The sequence below is a fragment of the Myotis daubentonii genome, chromosome 16 (genome assembly GCF_963259705.1).
Source record: "Myotis daubentonii chromosome 16, mMyoDau2.1, whole genome shotgun sequence".
Classification (NCBI taxonomy): Eukaryota; Metazoa; Chordata; class Mammalia; order Chiroptera; family Vespertilionidae; genus Myotis; species Myotis daubentonii.
Window position 1 is genome coordinate 21,666,291 of NC_081855.1, and position 16,038 is coordinate 21,682,328.

The 16,038-nt window shown below is 56.7% G+C and overlaps 1 protein-coding gene across 14 annotated transcripts in view; it reads right to left on the reverse strand.

The window, feature by feature from the left end:
* RAP1GAP2 (RAP1 GTPase activating protein 2) overlaps nucleotides 1-16,038 on the reverse strand; it is a 216,144-nt gene that overhangs the window by 72,928 nt on the left and 127,178 nt on the right. For 2 of the 14 annotated variants that reach the window (XM_059669111.1, XM_059669110.1), the window contains exon 1: nucleotides 6,932-7,057. The exons of 10 other annotated variants lie outside the window; for them this stretch is intronic. In XM_059669111.1, coding sequence (XP_059525094.1) covers nucleotides 6,932-7,039 — 108 coding nt within the window. In that variant the 5' untranslated portion in view covers nucleotides 7,040-7,057. Of the gene's footprint in view, nucleotides 1-861; nucleotides 957-6,931; nucleotides 7,058-16,038 lie in introns of those variants that run through there. 2 more of the 14 variants (XM_059669113.1, XM_059669112.1) reach the window with 2 other exon arrangements.

The window sequence follows — 16,038 nt, forward strand, 5'->3', positions numbered from 1 at the left end:
CTCCCCACATTCACCCCTAACCTGTCATGCTCAGCTCCCCTAGAGAAAGCAGGACGACACAGCAAAGGGAGGAAGAAGGGAAGGGACAGGCCACCCCTGGCTGCAGCAGGCATGTCTGGGAATGAGGAAGATCCTACCGTCCTGACCTGGCCCAGTCAGCCCGGGGTCCCCGTGGTCACCGGGAGGGGCACAAAGGGCCTGGAGGAGCTGAAACAGGGGACCCACAGAGCCTCCTGGCACAATCTTGCTCAGCAAAGTACATTGACTCTCCAGGCCAGCCAGGAACATCCCATATACCACCCCTGAGTGCCACACTAACCACACAGCCCCAAGGCTCTGAGACGGGACACAGAGTCCCCTGCCAGGGCCACACCGGGCACCACACACCCCCACAGGGCTGGCCGGACCAGCTCTGAGTGTTTGCAGCCAGGCGGAAGCCCGGCTGCAGAGTCCCTCCCTCTCTCGCCTTGGCATCCCCCCCCACCACCCCCCTGCCCGCCCCTGCGCACGGCCTGCACCTGGCTGCGGGTCCCCTCAGGCCCTGGCACAGCGCCGAGAAGCCCTGCCAGAGGAGCGCAGAGGGGAGCCCTGCCCAGTCCCGTGCCAGGACCCCCACCTCAGATCTCCAGGCCAGGAGAGGCCCCTGACCCTGTGCCATGGCCTTCCAGGTCGCCCTCCACACACAGCCCTCTCTGGACCTGACGTCTGTTCCTCCTTCCCCTGAGGGGCAGGCAGCTTCCCTGCCCCCATGACAGGCCACCAGCCCCCAGGGGCTCCCTGCCAGGGACAGCGGGAGGGGCCCCTACCACTCCAGGCAGGGGGACCCCGGACCCGCACTCCTCCACAGCCCGGGACACTCACCAACAGGTTCTTTAAGAAATCCATCATCTTCCACCAGGGCCTGTGCCCTGGCGTCGGGGGCCCTGTCTGCCTGCCTGGGCACCACGGTAGGTGTGGCTGCTGCTGCTGCTGCTGCTGACGTTGAACAACTTCCTTAAGATCAAACAAGGAACTGCAGGGTTTGGGTGTCCGCCCGGAGCTGTTATGCCACATTGCCTAGCCCTGACCTTTGACCCTTCCTTGGCCAATGCTGTTTTTCTGGGGAGCCCAGGGCTGGTGAAGTCACCACACATGGTACGTTATAAGGCAAGAGGTCCCTCCATGGGAAGAGGCACCATGCCAGCAGGTGGTACGAGAGACTCATTTGGGGGCCGAGGAGAGTCAGGGCGCAGAAGCAGCCCCGCCCTTCCATCCTTACCTTGGATAAGTTCCCAAAGCTACTGGCCTGCACGATGCCGGAGGGAGGCAGGACTGGAGCACAGGACTGTACAAGACCTGAGGACAGTACACGTGTCTAACGTGTTGTGGGCCCAGAACCCAACGTGTCTTGGGACTCAAGGCAGACCCACGTGAGTGGGGCCTCAATTTTCCCATCTGTGAGTTGGGAGCCCTATGTGCCAGGAGAATAAAAACAAAGCACTAAGAGAAAGCAAGCTGGTGCCTAAAATGTCTCACCCAGAGGTTTGAAGAAAGACTGAAACAGTACACAGTGGTTCCTTTGCGGGTGAAGCTTGGGGAGGGTGTCGAGGGCAGAGCGACAGTGAACTATCAAACAGCCTGGGTTTGAGTTTTAATCATTGCGTTGTATTACTTTGGCTTAAAAAAATTTTTTATGTTCTTTGAAAAAGAGAGCAGTGCTCATGCCCTGTGGCCATCCCACAAGGAAAATTAAAAAGAAGGAGAGTGCATGGCTTGGGGAGACTCACACAGCATCTGAGGCTCAGGGCCCAGAGGCGCTCAAGAGCCGTGCTGTTAACAGGAGCAAAGGGTGGGGAGTGAGGGGCCAGGCCCTGGAGCTCAGCCCAGAGCTCACCTGGGTCTCAGAGTCTCTTTCCAACACTAATGAACACAGCACATGCTCTCGGTCCTGTCCCAGCTTTGAGAGGAGAGCAATATGCCCGACTCAGAAAGGGAAAAAATGGAACTTTTTAAATCCCTCAAAAAAAGGCAGCATGGCCGGCAGGAGTGGCTCAGTGGTTGAGTGTTGACCCATGATTGAGGAGGTCACGGTTCAATTCCCGGTTAAGGGGCCCGATCCCCAGTGGGAGACATGCAGGAGGCAACCAATCAATGATTCTCTCTCATCACTGATGTTTCTATCTCTCTCCCTCTCCCTTCTTCTCTCTCTCTCAAAAAAAAAAAAAAAATCTAATAAAGAGAGATCACGTTAGGAGAAGGGATGCAGTCAAGGGGGCCCAGCTGGGCTGTCCTGAATGAGCCCCTCTCTCAGGATCAGGCCCCTGCATCCTCAGCACCCACTTGGATCCCTCCCACACTGGCTCTGGCTCACCGCATTCCCGCTCAGAGCCAGCGAGTCATTTCGCAGAGTCCCTCACACCCGCCATGCCCACTCCTGCAGCCCGCTCCCCAGGACATGCCATATCCAGAATAGCTCTGCACCCCCCTTGTCCACAGCACCCCAGAGCCCAGGAATGCACTCAGAGGCAGTGAGGAAGGAAAGAGACAGGAAACTAACCTACTGGTCCCCTCTGGTCCAGGCACTGGCTTGGGCTGGAGACCCAACAAAGACCAGCCTCAGTCCCCCTCCCCTACCCACTCCCCTTTGTTTGTCTGACTCCTGTAGGCCTTAGCTTGAAGATCACCTCCTCCAGGAAGCCTTCCTGGCCCCCACCCCTCCCCCAGGTTGTACTACAGGTGCCCTATCGAATCATTGATCTCTTTGTATTGTCGTTTCTTTCGTGTGTCTGTTTTCCCGCACTTCATCTGTAACCTCTGCTCCTGGCACATAGGTAGGTACTAAGTGAGTGCTTGCTGAATGAATAACCAACTGAACAAAGGAACTGACTTCCACCTGGTGACTAAGACAATCAGAGAACTCAACAATTACAACCCAGGGAAAGAGGAGGAGCGGCGAGGATACGTAGTGCAGGGACACGCAGGAGTTAGGCAATGGCTGTACTGCAAAGAAGACTTTCCAGAAAATGGTTACTCTCCCCATTTCGCAGCTAAGGCCACGGAGGGTACAAGGGAATCAAGTCCTGCATCGAAGGATACAGGGTGGGAAAGCCAATACCCAGGCCCAGGATTCACTCCAGTGCCTCCCATTGGACTCTGATGACTATCCATTTGGGGAGGAGGTGGGGCATGAAGCTCAGAGACGTTAACTGACCTGCTTACGGTCACACAGCCTGTTAATCCCAGAGCCACAGGTTCTAGGGGGAAAAGAGGATCTTTCTGAGAGAAAGCAGAGGAAGAGGGGGAGAGTGTGGGGAGTGAAGGTGTGTGTTTGCCTGTGTTAAACTCAGAGGCAGGGCAGACACGCACGGCCCATGGCAGGGTCACAGGCAGCAGTGGTAGCAGCACCGAAAACGGGGAGCCCACAGGCCAGGGAGAGGGAGGCCAGACCACAACCAAGCACAAAAGAAGGAATGAGGGTCGGGGAGACAAACGGCCATTCTGCTGAGGCAAAACTGCCCGCTTTCCACCGGCAGCGGGGGAGCGGGGGAGGGGGAGGCCTGAGCAAATTTCCCCTCTGTCAAATGAGCCCTCTCTCCCTCCGACAGCAGAAAACCCACTATTAAGAATGCCCGCCCGAGGGTAATGATTTGATTATGATATCCCCCGCCTGAAGCAGGGCCCGGCATCAGCAGGGTTTCCTTCTCGCCTGTAATTTCAGCAGCAGCTGTGCTCCAGTCAAAAGAGCGCGGGCCTGGGAGTCGGACAGACAGGCATCCGAGTCCAGCCTGGCCACCAGCCGGCTGGGTGGCGGAGGGGGAGATGGTGGCCGGGGGGGGGGGGGGGGGGCGGGGGGACCAGCTCCCATCATTTATAAAATTACAAGCGCCATCCCTCACCTTCCCAGGTGCTCCTGAAAATGAAATGAGGTGACAAACGTAAGCGCACCCAACACAAGGACAGCAGCTGATCAACAAAGTTCAGCCCGCTCTGCCCAATTTATAGAATGTCACGCTGGGAGTAATTGGCACTCACTGAGCTCTCACCATATGTGCCAGGCCCTTGACTAAGTCCTTCCCATGTGTTCTCGTAGCTGTGCCTCATAGGAGGCAGTCATCATCCCCGCTGGACAGTTGTGGAAACCGAGGCTGAGCGTTAAAGAACTAGGTCAACAGGCAGCATCAGGGACGCAGAAGCCTCCAGCGTCCACGTGTCCAACAGCCACACGAACGGGACTGGGCCTGCCCTTCCCACCAGCTGGCTGAGCACAAGAAGCGGGACGCGCAGGGTCCAAACCCCACCCATCCCCCCCGAACGTCCTTCCGAGTCCCCGCAGACAGAATTCCCAGGGCACTAGGCCTGGTTTGGGTTCATGCCTAGTCTGTGTCCTGTCAGTGGCTGGGACTGTGGTCGTCCCTCGAGACCGAAAACCCCTGACAGGCAGGAGCTACATCTGCACACGCCCAGTTCACACACACCGAGCTTCACGGGTCTAAAATGACAGCCAGCCCTTGCTGGTTTGGCTCAGTGGATAGAGCGTTGGACTGCGGACTGGAAGGTACCAGGTTCGATCCCAGTCAAGGGCACATGCTCGGGCTGTGGGCTCGATCCCCAGTAGGGAGCGTGCAGGAGGCAGCCGATCAATGATACTCTCTCATCATTGATGTTTCTATCTCTCTCTCCCTCTCCCTTCCTCTCGGAAATCAATTAAAAAATTAAAAATTAAAAATTAAATGACATCTACTGTAAGATGCACACTATGCTAGGTACCACTAACAAAGCAAAAAAAACACCGCCAATCGCAGGCTATGGCTGCTATTACTAGTGAAACGCAACCCGACTTCAGAGATGTTACATGAGAGGAGGAGAAACAGCAGTAGACACTCAGTAATTATCTGTACTCGGTAATTATTTCTTGGAGGAACAGAAAGAACGCCGAACTTGGGAGCACAAGCCTCCCGTCTGCGTCTTAACCGCTGGCTCAGGGGAACAGTGCATGTATCTAGGACTCGGATTTCTCATCTATAAAGTGGGCGAAATACTTCTTCTCTTCCAGGGTGGCCGTGAGAAGCAGAAGAGTTCCAGGAAGTGTTTTGTGAACTGTACAGCACTTGATCAGCCTAAAGCGCAAACCGGGTGAAGGTGGAGAGTGGACAGTGGACACCATCCGCGGTTAGGAGTGCGGCCGGGAGCCCCGTGGTGTTTGCCGGGGGTGCTGCGAGAACGTGGCTGCCCTGGGGCAATCCAGCCCCATTTTCTAGGAAACAGCCTGCTCCCAAGTTGCCCCTACCTTGGAACAGGGCGTGACACGTGTCCCTGGCCCAGCACTGGTTAAGGAACCGCGGTGTCGACACCTTGGGGGCTCCCTAAGCCGAGCTTCAGGGTGCCATTGGGCAGGGCTCCTAGTTCTGCTCCCGTCTGTGGCCTGAAACGTCCAGTCTTCCCAACAAATGGGCTAGGTCTCAGGTCTGACCCTCACAGCGGGGGACTCTAAAGACAGCTCGGTGCATCTCATCCGGGGTATTTAAAGCAAACCTTACAGGCCTGCAACAGGCTGACCTGGAGGGTCAGGCTCAGGGGAGGCAGCAGCTGGACAGAGGCTCGGAGGCAGGAGCGTGAGGAGGGGTCAGCCTGGCTTCGGTCTCACCAGTGGCCACACTTGGGCCCAGGCAAGAAGCGCAGGCCCCCTGCGTGTGCCTCTCCTGAGGAACAGGAGGGAAAGCAACCCGAGGACAGAAGCACACGGCAGGGTCAGCCTCCAGGAAACCTGGCTTCCCTATGAGGCTCCTGTCCCGGAACGCGGGGTTACGTGCTCCGTGGCTGTCCTCTCTCCTAACTGGCGCTGGCAGGCGGGTGTCTGGCTGGGTATCAGAGGTGGCTCCCTCCCTCTCTCACTTGGGTGGTCTTTGTTCCCCCCGCAAGGTTCCTGCACAGACCAGGCCGCTGTCCAACCTCCCCTCTCACATCACCGCCTTCCCCTCTCCCGCTCTCCTCCGCTCAGTCCTGCCCACTTCCCTGCTGGCTCCCGCAGTGGACAGCGCAGCCCTGCCCAGCAGCCCGGGCTCTGGGTTTGCAGCTGGGGCAGCAGAAGCCTCCTGAGCCCGGCCACCACCTCTGCACCTCTCCCTCCACCCAGTCGGTTGCAGGAACAGGCTCTGTGGACCTGGTACCTATTAGCCTCCTCCCCGTATCCTGGCTTTGACTCGTGCCTGGGAGAGAAGAGAGGCTGAGGGAGCTCCTTGGAGAGAACCCATCACAGAGCGAACATGGAACCTGTCCCCACCCACCCCCGCCCAAGGCCTTGCTCCCATCCTTTATCTCAGCAGCTGTCCCCCTGCCCAGCAGTCCTACCGCCAGCTCCCCCTGCCCACGGGAGAACCACTGCCCTCCCGGCAGAGTCGAGCGTCCTCGCAGGAACCAGGAACCAGCCAGCTGCCACTCCAGAGGCTGTTCTCATCCTGCCGGTCACTCGGCTGTGACCGGAGCTCAGTTCACTCATCTCCAATATAACGATTCACGCCATGCTCACCGCCCAGCCGCTCCGGGGCTGCTGGGGAAGCTCGGTGAGTGAGAGGACGCGCGCTCACACCATTTCTAAAGCAGGAGGCGCCACATACCCAGGCATATACCACATACCAACCCACCTTCCCGATGGGCCTCTCCTACCTCTGAGCCTCAGTTTCCACACTCATTACAGGGTCTGCAGGTGGCCATTCTCCCTGCCCCTCCATGGAGGCTGAGCTGTCACCCCAGAGGGACCACTGGGTGCCTCTGAGCAGCCGCAGGCCATTGACTGCCCAGCGCTTGGAGATGCCAGCACCCTCCTGCCTAGGAGATGCGACCTCTGCTCCAAGGTGAGGAGGGAAAACAGCTCCCCGCCCCCCAGCCCACACCGCACTGCCAGTCAGTGGCAAAAGCAAGGTTTGGAGATTCTTTAAGCCAGAGTTTCAATTACCTGGGCTCTGCCTGTTAACACCCCTCCACCCCGGACAGTAGATAACTGGGAGTTCACTGGAGCCAGTCGCTCGCTTAACGCAGAGACTGACTGTTGCAATCGGCTCATCAGAGGCGCTGGACTGGGAACTGAGTCAGTCAATCAATGTGTGTTTTTGTGCCACAGGGCTTGGCTGAGCAAAGGGAAAAGGAAGTCCTGGGAAATTGGTAACTTTGGGGGTTACCAGGGGCCCTGAGAGATGCCATCCCACCTCGGTCGGCTCTGGCAGCCCCTAAAAGACCCCAGGCTTCTCCTCCCCCGAGGGAGACGGCAGGAGGGAGATTGTCGGGGCGGTTCATTTCAGGCTAACCTGCGGGAAGGGGACAACTGCAAATTGTATGTTCTCTGCCTTCCCGATCTTCTAGTTAATGATTACCTAAATAAATGCTTTGGTCCCGAGTGATTCTAACAGGCACTCCCCAAGCTCCAACAGCCTAATTATACACATACAGCCACGTGGGGACGTTGATGCTGAACAGCTTTCTTCCCCATAAACCATGTGTCAAATACCACGACTGCCCGGCCCCCTTTCGCCAGCTGGGGCCGATGAATGGGGTGCTGGGGCAAATGCAGATCCTGACAAGGTTTGGGGGAGGGCCTGTGGGCTGCCCATCCCAGGCCCAGCTGTTCGGGCTGCAGGATGCATTTGGCTGCCAATGCATTCACACCAACGCAGCATCCTGCAGCCCCCACCCCCAGGGCAACATCCAAACACACGGGTGGTCCAATGGAGAGCTCCCCAACATTCACATTCACCCCCCACACACATACCTAGGCTTCAGGGAGGTTTATGGGCCCCCAAGACCCAGTGGCACACCCCTCCTACTATAGTAAATAGTAATCATCATTGCTTGCAATGTGCCTGCCCAATGGTCCCCTCCTCAAGAGAGGCAAAGGAGGCAAACAGAGACAAGAAAGAGGAAATTAGAAACCTCAGCCTCTTTCCCACCTTCCACTTCCTTTTCCACCAAAAGAGCTCCATGCCTCCCGTGAGTGTGTTTGAAGCAGTGCTGGCGCCGGGCTCAGAGGCCGGTGCCACCTCCCAGGACTGAATCTGGGCAGGACCGGCCCACAGATGCGCCTGCTGTGCTGGGAGTGTGCGGCCAGCAGCAGAAGCGCTCATTCTGACCCAGGAGGCTGCACAGCCCCCACGTAGGCCTGGTCTCCCCTGAGGAGGTCTCCAGGGGCACCTGAGTGGTGAGGTTAGCTGTGGACACAGTGGTGAGGCCCCCAGCTCCTGGCAACCTGACCCCCTGAGTCTGACTTAGCCAGCAGCTGGTGGGCTTGTGGCCTCTCCTAGTCCCCAACCACCCCCCTGGCCGATCATCTAGTATCGATGGTGTCAGCCACCAGGGGGCCTGCTGAGCCACACGGAGTGCAGACTCACAGCTGGGGCGCTATGCCATTCTCTGCAATGTGGACAGATGACCGCAAAGCAGACCTATCTAAAGAGAGCCCTGGCTCCTTACAGCCCAGACACACTGCCAGGACTCTTTCAGCCGCCCGAGAGCAGGTGATATGCCCGGACCCCAGGGCACAACCCCATCTTCACTAAATTGGCCACACAGCTATCCACAGGGAAGGGTAGCCTGGAGCCCTGGGAGTGGCCAGCCGGGAAGGGCCACCAGGAAGTGAAATCATAACCCTGCTCCCTCGGGCCTAAAGGACAGGACATGTCTCCTGGAGCAGGAAGGGGCATCCTGATTTTGGCTGAACCTATGAGGCTGGGCACTCACCCTCACAGCCATCCTCTCCTAGAACCGTCAGGCAGCCTGGATCTGTTCTGCCCTGGGAAACAGCGTGTCTGGACTGTGTGAGGAGCCAGCGGCAGGCAGTCCTGGGGTCCTAGCCACCAGGAGGAGAGCCTCGCCTTGCATATGCGACCCCACCTCCACAGGGAGAGGATGGAGTGTCAGTCTTCCTGCACGTGGCCACTCCGGTCAGCTCTGTGGGATTCTGCACACACTGAGCGCCAGTCTTCCTGCCTCCACCAGCCGACCCACCTGGCCCCACGGCTCCCCTGAAATGCTCTTGTCAAAGTCACCAATGACCTCCACGTTGCCAAACCCAAGGAGAACTTTCAGCACCACACCTCCTTCTTGCAGCGTCTCCTCCTCTGGGTTCCACAGCAGCCTTCTCTCCTGGTCTTCCTTCAGCCCCTTAGACTCCCCCTCCTCCCGTCCCTGTCTCCGCTGTCCTCCATGTTACCCACCCACCCCCCGGATCTAATACCACTTCTGCGCTGATTCCCCCACATGCGTATCTCCAACATGGACCTCTCCTTGGACCTCCACCTCAGCATCTCCAGATGCGTGTTTGATTTTCCACTTCACCGTCTCATAAGTTTCTCAAACTCAGTGCATCCAAAATAGAGCCCCTGAACTTCCTCCCCAAACCTTTCCAACTCAGGAAAATGGGATCAAAACCCATCCACTGCTCAAGTCCCATCTGGGATGGCTAGACATCTAGATTCCTCCCTTCCCCTCACTTCCCGTGTCCAATCCGTAGGTAGACCTGCTGTCTTGGCTTCCTCAGTACAACCTGAATCCATCCATTTCTGTCCATCTCCACTGCCAACCTGCCAGGTCCAAGTCCCCCGCACTGTTTGTCCAGACTAGAGCAACAGCCTCCAATCTGGCCTCTCTCCTTCCGTTTTTGCCAGAGGAGCTTTGGGAGGGCTTCATGGGGGAGGTGGCATCCTAGCTGGGCCTTTGAGTGAGGAGATTTGGGAAGACGGAGGGAGGCTACAGGATCGGGGAGAAGGGAAGTGAGCATGAAGCACATGCAGGAAGACAGTCAACCTCACTGGCTGCACACCACCCATCACTGTCACATGATCCCGGACAGGAGTGACCTTCCCGGGACTCCATCCCATCACCTCCACCACCGAGTGCCAGACGCTACCCCAGGCAGCCATTTGTGCACCTTCGGCTAAGAGGAGACTGGCCTGCTTTCCCGCCCCAAATGGAGAGTTCTCCCGCATCTGCTGGACCCCTGCTCTCCCTCAGGAGGCAGTGGGCCAAGCCATGACACTCAACATCCCACGTGTGGTCTTCGGGACTCAACCAACTTCATGAGTTTCCCTTTAGCAGAACCCAGGCGAGCCTACAAAGTGCCTTTGTGTGAGTTCGCAAAGGGCACCCCTCAGGTAACCAACTGGAAAAAGGCGTCCTTCCCACTGGCCAGATGCAGGCCCTCCCAGGACACTCTGTTGGCCAGCGGGTGGCCAATTTCAGCCCCGCTCCTCCCCTGTGCCAGGTGCCGCGGGCAGTGCGCATCTTCCCCAGCGTCTCTGCAGGCCAAGGCTAAATCTGAGCTGCACCCTAGCCCAGTGCCCTCAAAGCCCCATCAGCCGAGGAGAGCAGGCCAGGCTCAGGGTGTCTCGGGAGCCTGCCCAGATGACCGTGGTGACAGTCCCCATGGGGCTGAGGCTGTAACTCACCCACCCCCTCCCGGTCCCTCACAACAGCTGACGGCCAATTCCCAGAAGAGACCATCTGGGTCTGGGTGCAGAGCCCCCCACACTAATGGAGCAAGGAGAATTAGAGATTACCGGGGGCTGGAAGGCCCTGCCGGGTGTTTGCCTACCGGGTAATACTGAATTGTAAACATGTGTCCCTGTTTACTTTCCCTGCCGGAGCCTCGCTGGCTGCCTGGTAGCCAGGCAACGCTATCTGACCTGAGGGACCAGGAGGGGGACTTTCTGTGCCAGGCAGGTCACCTGGGGAGGGTTATCCAAGCACAACCAGTGTCAGTAGAACAGCGCCTCCCCCGCCTCCCACGGGCCTTCCCACCTCACCCCCAGATGACCCTGGACCCACACGACAGCCTGCGTGCTGACGGGGAGAAGCAGAGGGTGGTACTGGGGACGGAAATGGTGGCGCTGCTAGGATGAGACAGAAGCAGATCACTGGCATTAGGTGCCATGATTGACCTGGTGGGCAGCTTTGCCATTTCCCTGTCGGCCAAACTGAGAGCCAGGAGGCTGAAAGCGCAGCAAGAAAGACTCAGGTTGGATGGGAAGGAGATGACAACATGTGACTGAGGCAAACAATGGCACCTCCTTTCCAGAAGAGACTGGACAACTTCAAAACAGGGCTGAGCGAAGCTCATCTCTTTTTTTTCCTCAATGAGGGGTTATATTTCCACCTGGATGGGAATCAGCAAGTTGCTGACTAAAGGTGACAAAACCAAGGCCAAATCTCAGCTCCAGACTGACAGTGTGGACTGTGGCCTTCTTTCCTCTGTGGAAAAGCGTAGGGACATGCAACATGCCTACCCTTTAAGCCCCATGGTCAGGGGGAGGACCTCTGGAATCATAGAGTGTGATGGGTTCACAAAGGAAGAAAATAAGGCAGCCAGAGAATTAGCGGCAGAACCATGGAATCCCATAGAAGAAAGGCCTTCTATGTGCTGGGGGGAAACCCCCCATTTTAGGGGCAATGGGAAGGTGGAGGGATTGAGCAAAAAAACAGGAAGGAAGGAAGGAAGGAAGGAAGGAAGGAAGGAAGGAAGGAAGGAAGGGAAAGAAGGGAGGGAGGGAGGGAGGGAGGGAGGGAGGGAGGGAGGGAGGGAGGACTCATAGACACATGTCCATGACTCAGTTGGTTTGGCACTGTCCTGTTCATTGGAGGTCACCTGTTGGAGTCCCTGTAAGGGCACATGCCAGAGTTGCAGGTTCGATTCCTAGCAGGGGGCGTGCAGGAGGCAACTCCTGATCAATGATTATGTTTCTCTCTCATTGATGTTTCTGTCTCTCCATCTCCCTTCCTCTCTCTAAAAAAAAAAAAAAAAAAATCAATTTTAAAAAATCAATTTAAAAAAAAAAAAAGAAACTAAGATAGACCTCCTAACAGATGCAAGTCCAAGAGGACTTTGTGGGGAGGAAGGCATCGGACACTCTGCTCCATGCCTCCGACTGGGTAGCCGTCCCCCGCTCCTCCAAGCTGAAATGCTCGGTGGCACCTCTTCAGTCTGGGTGAACTTCACTTGGACATTTGATAGCTGCCTTAAAGCGCTTTGCTAATCTTCAAGAGACCAGGTGCGGACTCCGGACCTCCCCTGGGTGCAGGACTCGTGCAGAAAGGAGAAGGGCTGCCTCCGGGTGTAAAGGACCAACAGGACTCGGGACACTGCCCGTCCATGACGACTCAGGCTGGACGGAGGACCTGGGAGGCCTGGCTTCCCAGTTCCCACCTCCGCTGCCAGCACTGCCCTCAGGTTCCCCCAGGCTCTGGATCCCCAGCTCAGCCCTGCTCCCCGGGTGACCAGGCCCAGCCCTGACACTTATAGACCCTCCCAGGCTTTGAAGTCCCACCTTCCTGCTCCTCAAATCTGACCATGGTTCCTGACCTGCTTCCTGCCTCACTCTTCTGGTGGTTAAGAGACTCACCCCAGGGCACCCAACCCCAGGATCCACCCCTCATGGGGAAGTGATAGGAAGAGCATCGTGCAAGGGTTTCCTGCTTTATCGCACTTACCCAGGCCACCCCTGCCTCCACACCCCAGCAGGGACCCCGGGAGCACTCGGGGAGGTCATGTCCCACCTTGGGTCCCTCTCACAGTGTGATTTCTGGGGCGCTGCCTCCTCGTAGCCATCAGACCCTCCGAGAGTAGAGATCATACCTTCCCGGTTCAATAAAGGGTCACCAGCGGGAGGAGATGAAGAGACATAACCCACAGACCCTGCCTCCTGCCTCCCACAGCCCAGCCCTCCCAACCACGGAATAACCACCTCAAAGGGGCACTCAGATGTTGTCTCGGGCCCCATCTATGCATCCACGGGAGGGTGAGGCCAAGGAGCCGGGAGGGAACCCAGCCGGGGTCTCAGTCATCCCGACCCCCACCGCGTCTCTGGGGTGAGACCCAATCTGGTCTCCTCTGAGCTCGGCCACCACAACCGCCACCAGCCCCTGGGAAGGGAGAGCTCTAGAAACAGCAGCAGGGCATCTGGCCAAGGTCCTAAACCCAGACACCCGTAGGACTCGGGAAGGGTAGAAGGCACCACAGGAGCTGGAGAGAACGCGCCCTTCCCCAGAGTATGGAAGTGAACTGTTGGCCAAACAAGCTCATCTGGGGACAAAGAGGGCCCACCAGCTAGTGATCCTCGATGAGGCACACCCCGCTCCTCCACCTCACCTCGCAACCCCTTCCTTCCCTCTTCCCCTCCCTGCTTCTAGTCTGTCCCTTCTTCCCTCTCCTTGCCGCCGCCACCCTCACTTCTGGCTTCCCACTTAGAGCCAAGCGCCATCGCGTTCACATCTGACATCTCACACACTCTCGGTCCTCCTGCCAAAGCGAAGCAGCTCGGCCCCTGCCGTTTGCTAACAGACCTATTCACACCCCCAGGTCCCCCAGCAGCACTCAGCTTCATCGCCCGTTAATTGAGCCGGCGCTCTGGAACGTTCCGTTCATGGGGCTGGAGGTGCGGAGCCCATCAGCCCAGCCTCCTGGTGAGGGCAGAGCAGTGCGTCTCAGTAGCGGCAGTCACGGCCTCGGAGGGGCCGAGCAGGCTGCACCAGCGCCCCTCCAAAGCCACTGGGCCTCATATTTCAAATCAGGGAGCCGCCCACTACGTATAAGGTTGAAACAATTTAGTAAAAAAAAAAAAAAAAAAAAAATGTCCACCCTCAACAGTATTCTTTTTAATCTTTCAGCTCATCTTCAGCGGACTCTTATAGGAATTAATATCTCTTACAGAGAGGAAACATTTAGCTGAACTTCAGCAATTCCTTCTGAGCTGCCAGGTTTTTTTTTCTTTCCTGGTTAAATGCAAGTAAAATTGAATTTAACTATTTTTATTACAAAGGAACACAAGCAGTGCGATCCCATTTATTTATGTCTGTATCTGTGTAAGATGCCAAGATGTCTGGACGCTTAGCAAATGGTAAGGATGAATATGTCTGGGTGGTAGAATTATTATTAGGGTGTGTGTGTTTTTTTACTTTCTCTGTGCTTTGCAATTGCTTGAATTTTTTATAATAAGCAATATACCATTTTATTTTTTTTAAAAGAAAGTCTTATAAACATTCTCTAAGAAAATACTGGGCTTTTTGTTCGATGCCACATTCTCACGGTTGAAGCCATCAGTGAGAATTCATAACTCACCTACTATGAGCATTTACTAAGCACCGACCACTACATGTTTAGGACGCACCAACTGTGGGCCCTTCTGCACCAGGCCCTGTGGCAGCAAGGATGGGAAGAGCACGCCCTGTCCCGTTGGGATGTGAGCCAGGGCCGCCCTGGGCCAGATCCTCCCGGCCCTACCCCTGCAGCGCCCTGCCCCATCGAACACCCCTGCGGTCTCACTTGCATGACACCCCACCACACAAGGGTCAGGGGGTGCTGGCAAGGCTTCTGGGCCTCACCAAGCTCCCCAGGAGCTCCTGAAGGGGACAGCCCAGACCTACAGTGGGTTAAATGGTGACCCCCGCATCCCTCCCCCCCCCCCAAAAAAAAAGTATGTCCCTGCCCAGGAACCTTCGGATGTGACCTGATTTGGAAAAAGGGTCTTTGCAGATATAATTAAGTTAAGGATCTTGAGATGAGACCCAGGTGGATCGAGATGGGCCCTAAATCCTTGTAAGAGACCCACAGAGCAGAGATGCCAGGGAGAAGAGGAGGCCGTGTGAGGACGGGGGAGAGAGGGGCGTCCCCAGGCTAAAGGGATGCCTGGAGCCACCAAAAGCTGGACGAAGCAAGCAAGGACCCTCCTCCTCTGGTGCCTTTGGAGGGAGCATGGCCCTGCCGACACCCTGATTTTGGACTTCTGGCCTCCAGAACTGTGAGAGAAGAAATGCCTGCTGTCTTAGGCCACCGAGTTTGTGTTAAGTTGTTACAGCAGCCCCAGGAAATAAGTGCACACCCAAGGCCTGAAACTCCATCTCCACACCGAGCAGGGAGTCTGCCAGGGGTCTGAGGGGCAAAGGACAACAGGAGGTACGTACTGGGGCTCAGTATCCCTTCAGGAGCAAACACAGGACCCCCACCTACTGTCCCCCGAGGCACCAGACACACTGGGCTGGAGTGTCAGGAGGGATGTCTGGCAGAACACCCCTCCTGAGTGGGCTCCAGTGCAGACGCGACAGCAGCTGGAACGGGAGAGTGGGAAAACCAATGAAACAATGCCACGAGCTCAGAGGCCATGAGAATAACCACGAGCATCCATCACCCACCCACACATCATACCTGTACGTGCCCGGTGCTTTCCGAAGCCCTTGCCCCCCTGCTTCCTCCTGTCATCTTCAAAGCCACCTCACAGGGTGGGCTCAGTTCTACAAATGAAGACACTGAGATGACTGAACTGCACAATGTCTCATAGTTGGTTACTAAATCCCAGGGCCAGGCCCAGGCCCCTGTGCCCCAGACCCACCACAATCCATCAGGAAAAGCAAGCAGGAAGCCATAGAGCCAGGGGCTGAGTGAGGGGAGGACAGCTGTCAGGCCTTCAAAGGCAGGGGGCATAACTAGGGCCAGAGACGCGTGGGGAGCAGCCCCAAGGAGACACCCTGAACGCCAAGTGTTCTATCAGGGCACAAGGTCAGTGTCTGTCTAGAAATACAGACTTGTTTCAACAGTAGCCGCAGGCCAAAGGAATAAGGAAACTTGTGATGGGGACAAACAGTTCATAAAACACAGTCTAGCCCAGGAGGTTCACTTCCAGGTCAGGGGACATGCCCGGTTTGCAGGCTCAATGCCCGGTTTGCAGGCTCGATCCCCAGTGGGGGGCGAGGGGGGAGCAGGAGGCAGCCTATCGGTGATTCTCTCTCATCACTGATGTTTCTATCTCTCTCTCCCTCTTCCTTCCTCTCTGAAATCAACAAAAATATATTTTTTAAAAAATAAGAAATTTTTAAAAAAATGAAACACAGTCTAAGGCCAACCTTGGGACTCTCCATACCCTAGAACTGTCCAGACCTTGCAGGGTGTTTCTGTCCCCCAGGGACCGCCTGCAGTGTGAGCCCTGATTGGCTCAGGGAAGCCTCACCGAGGGAACCCAGAACATGATACAGGATGGACGCTCCCCACTTGAGGAGCCCTCCCCGGATCTGTCCGAGTTTGCGGTT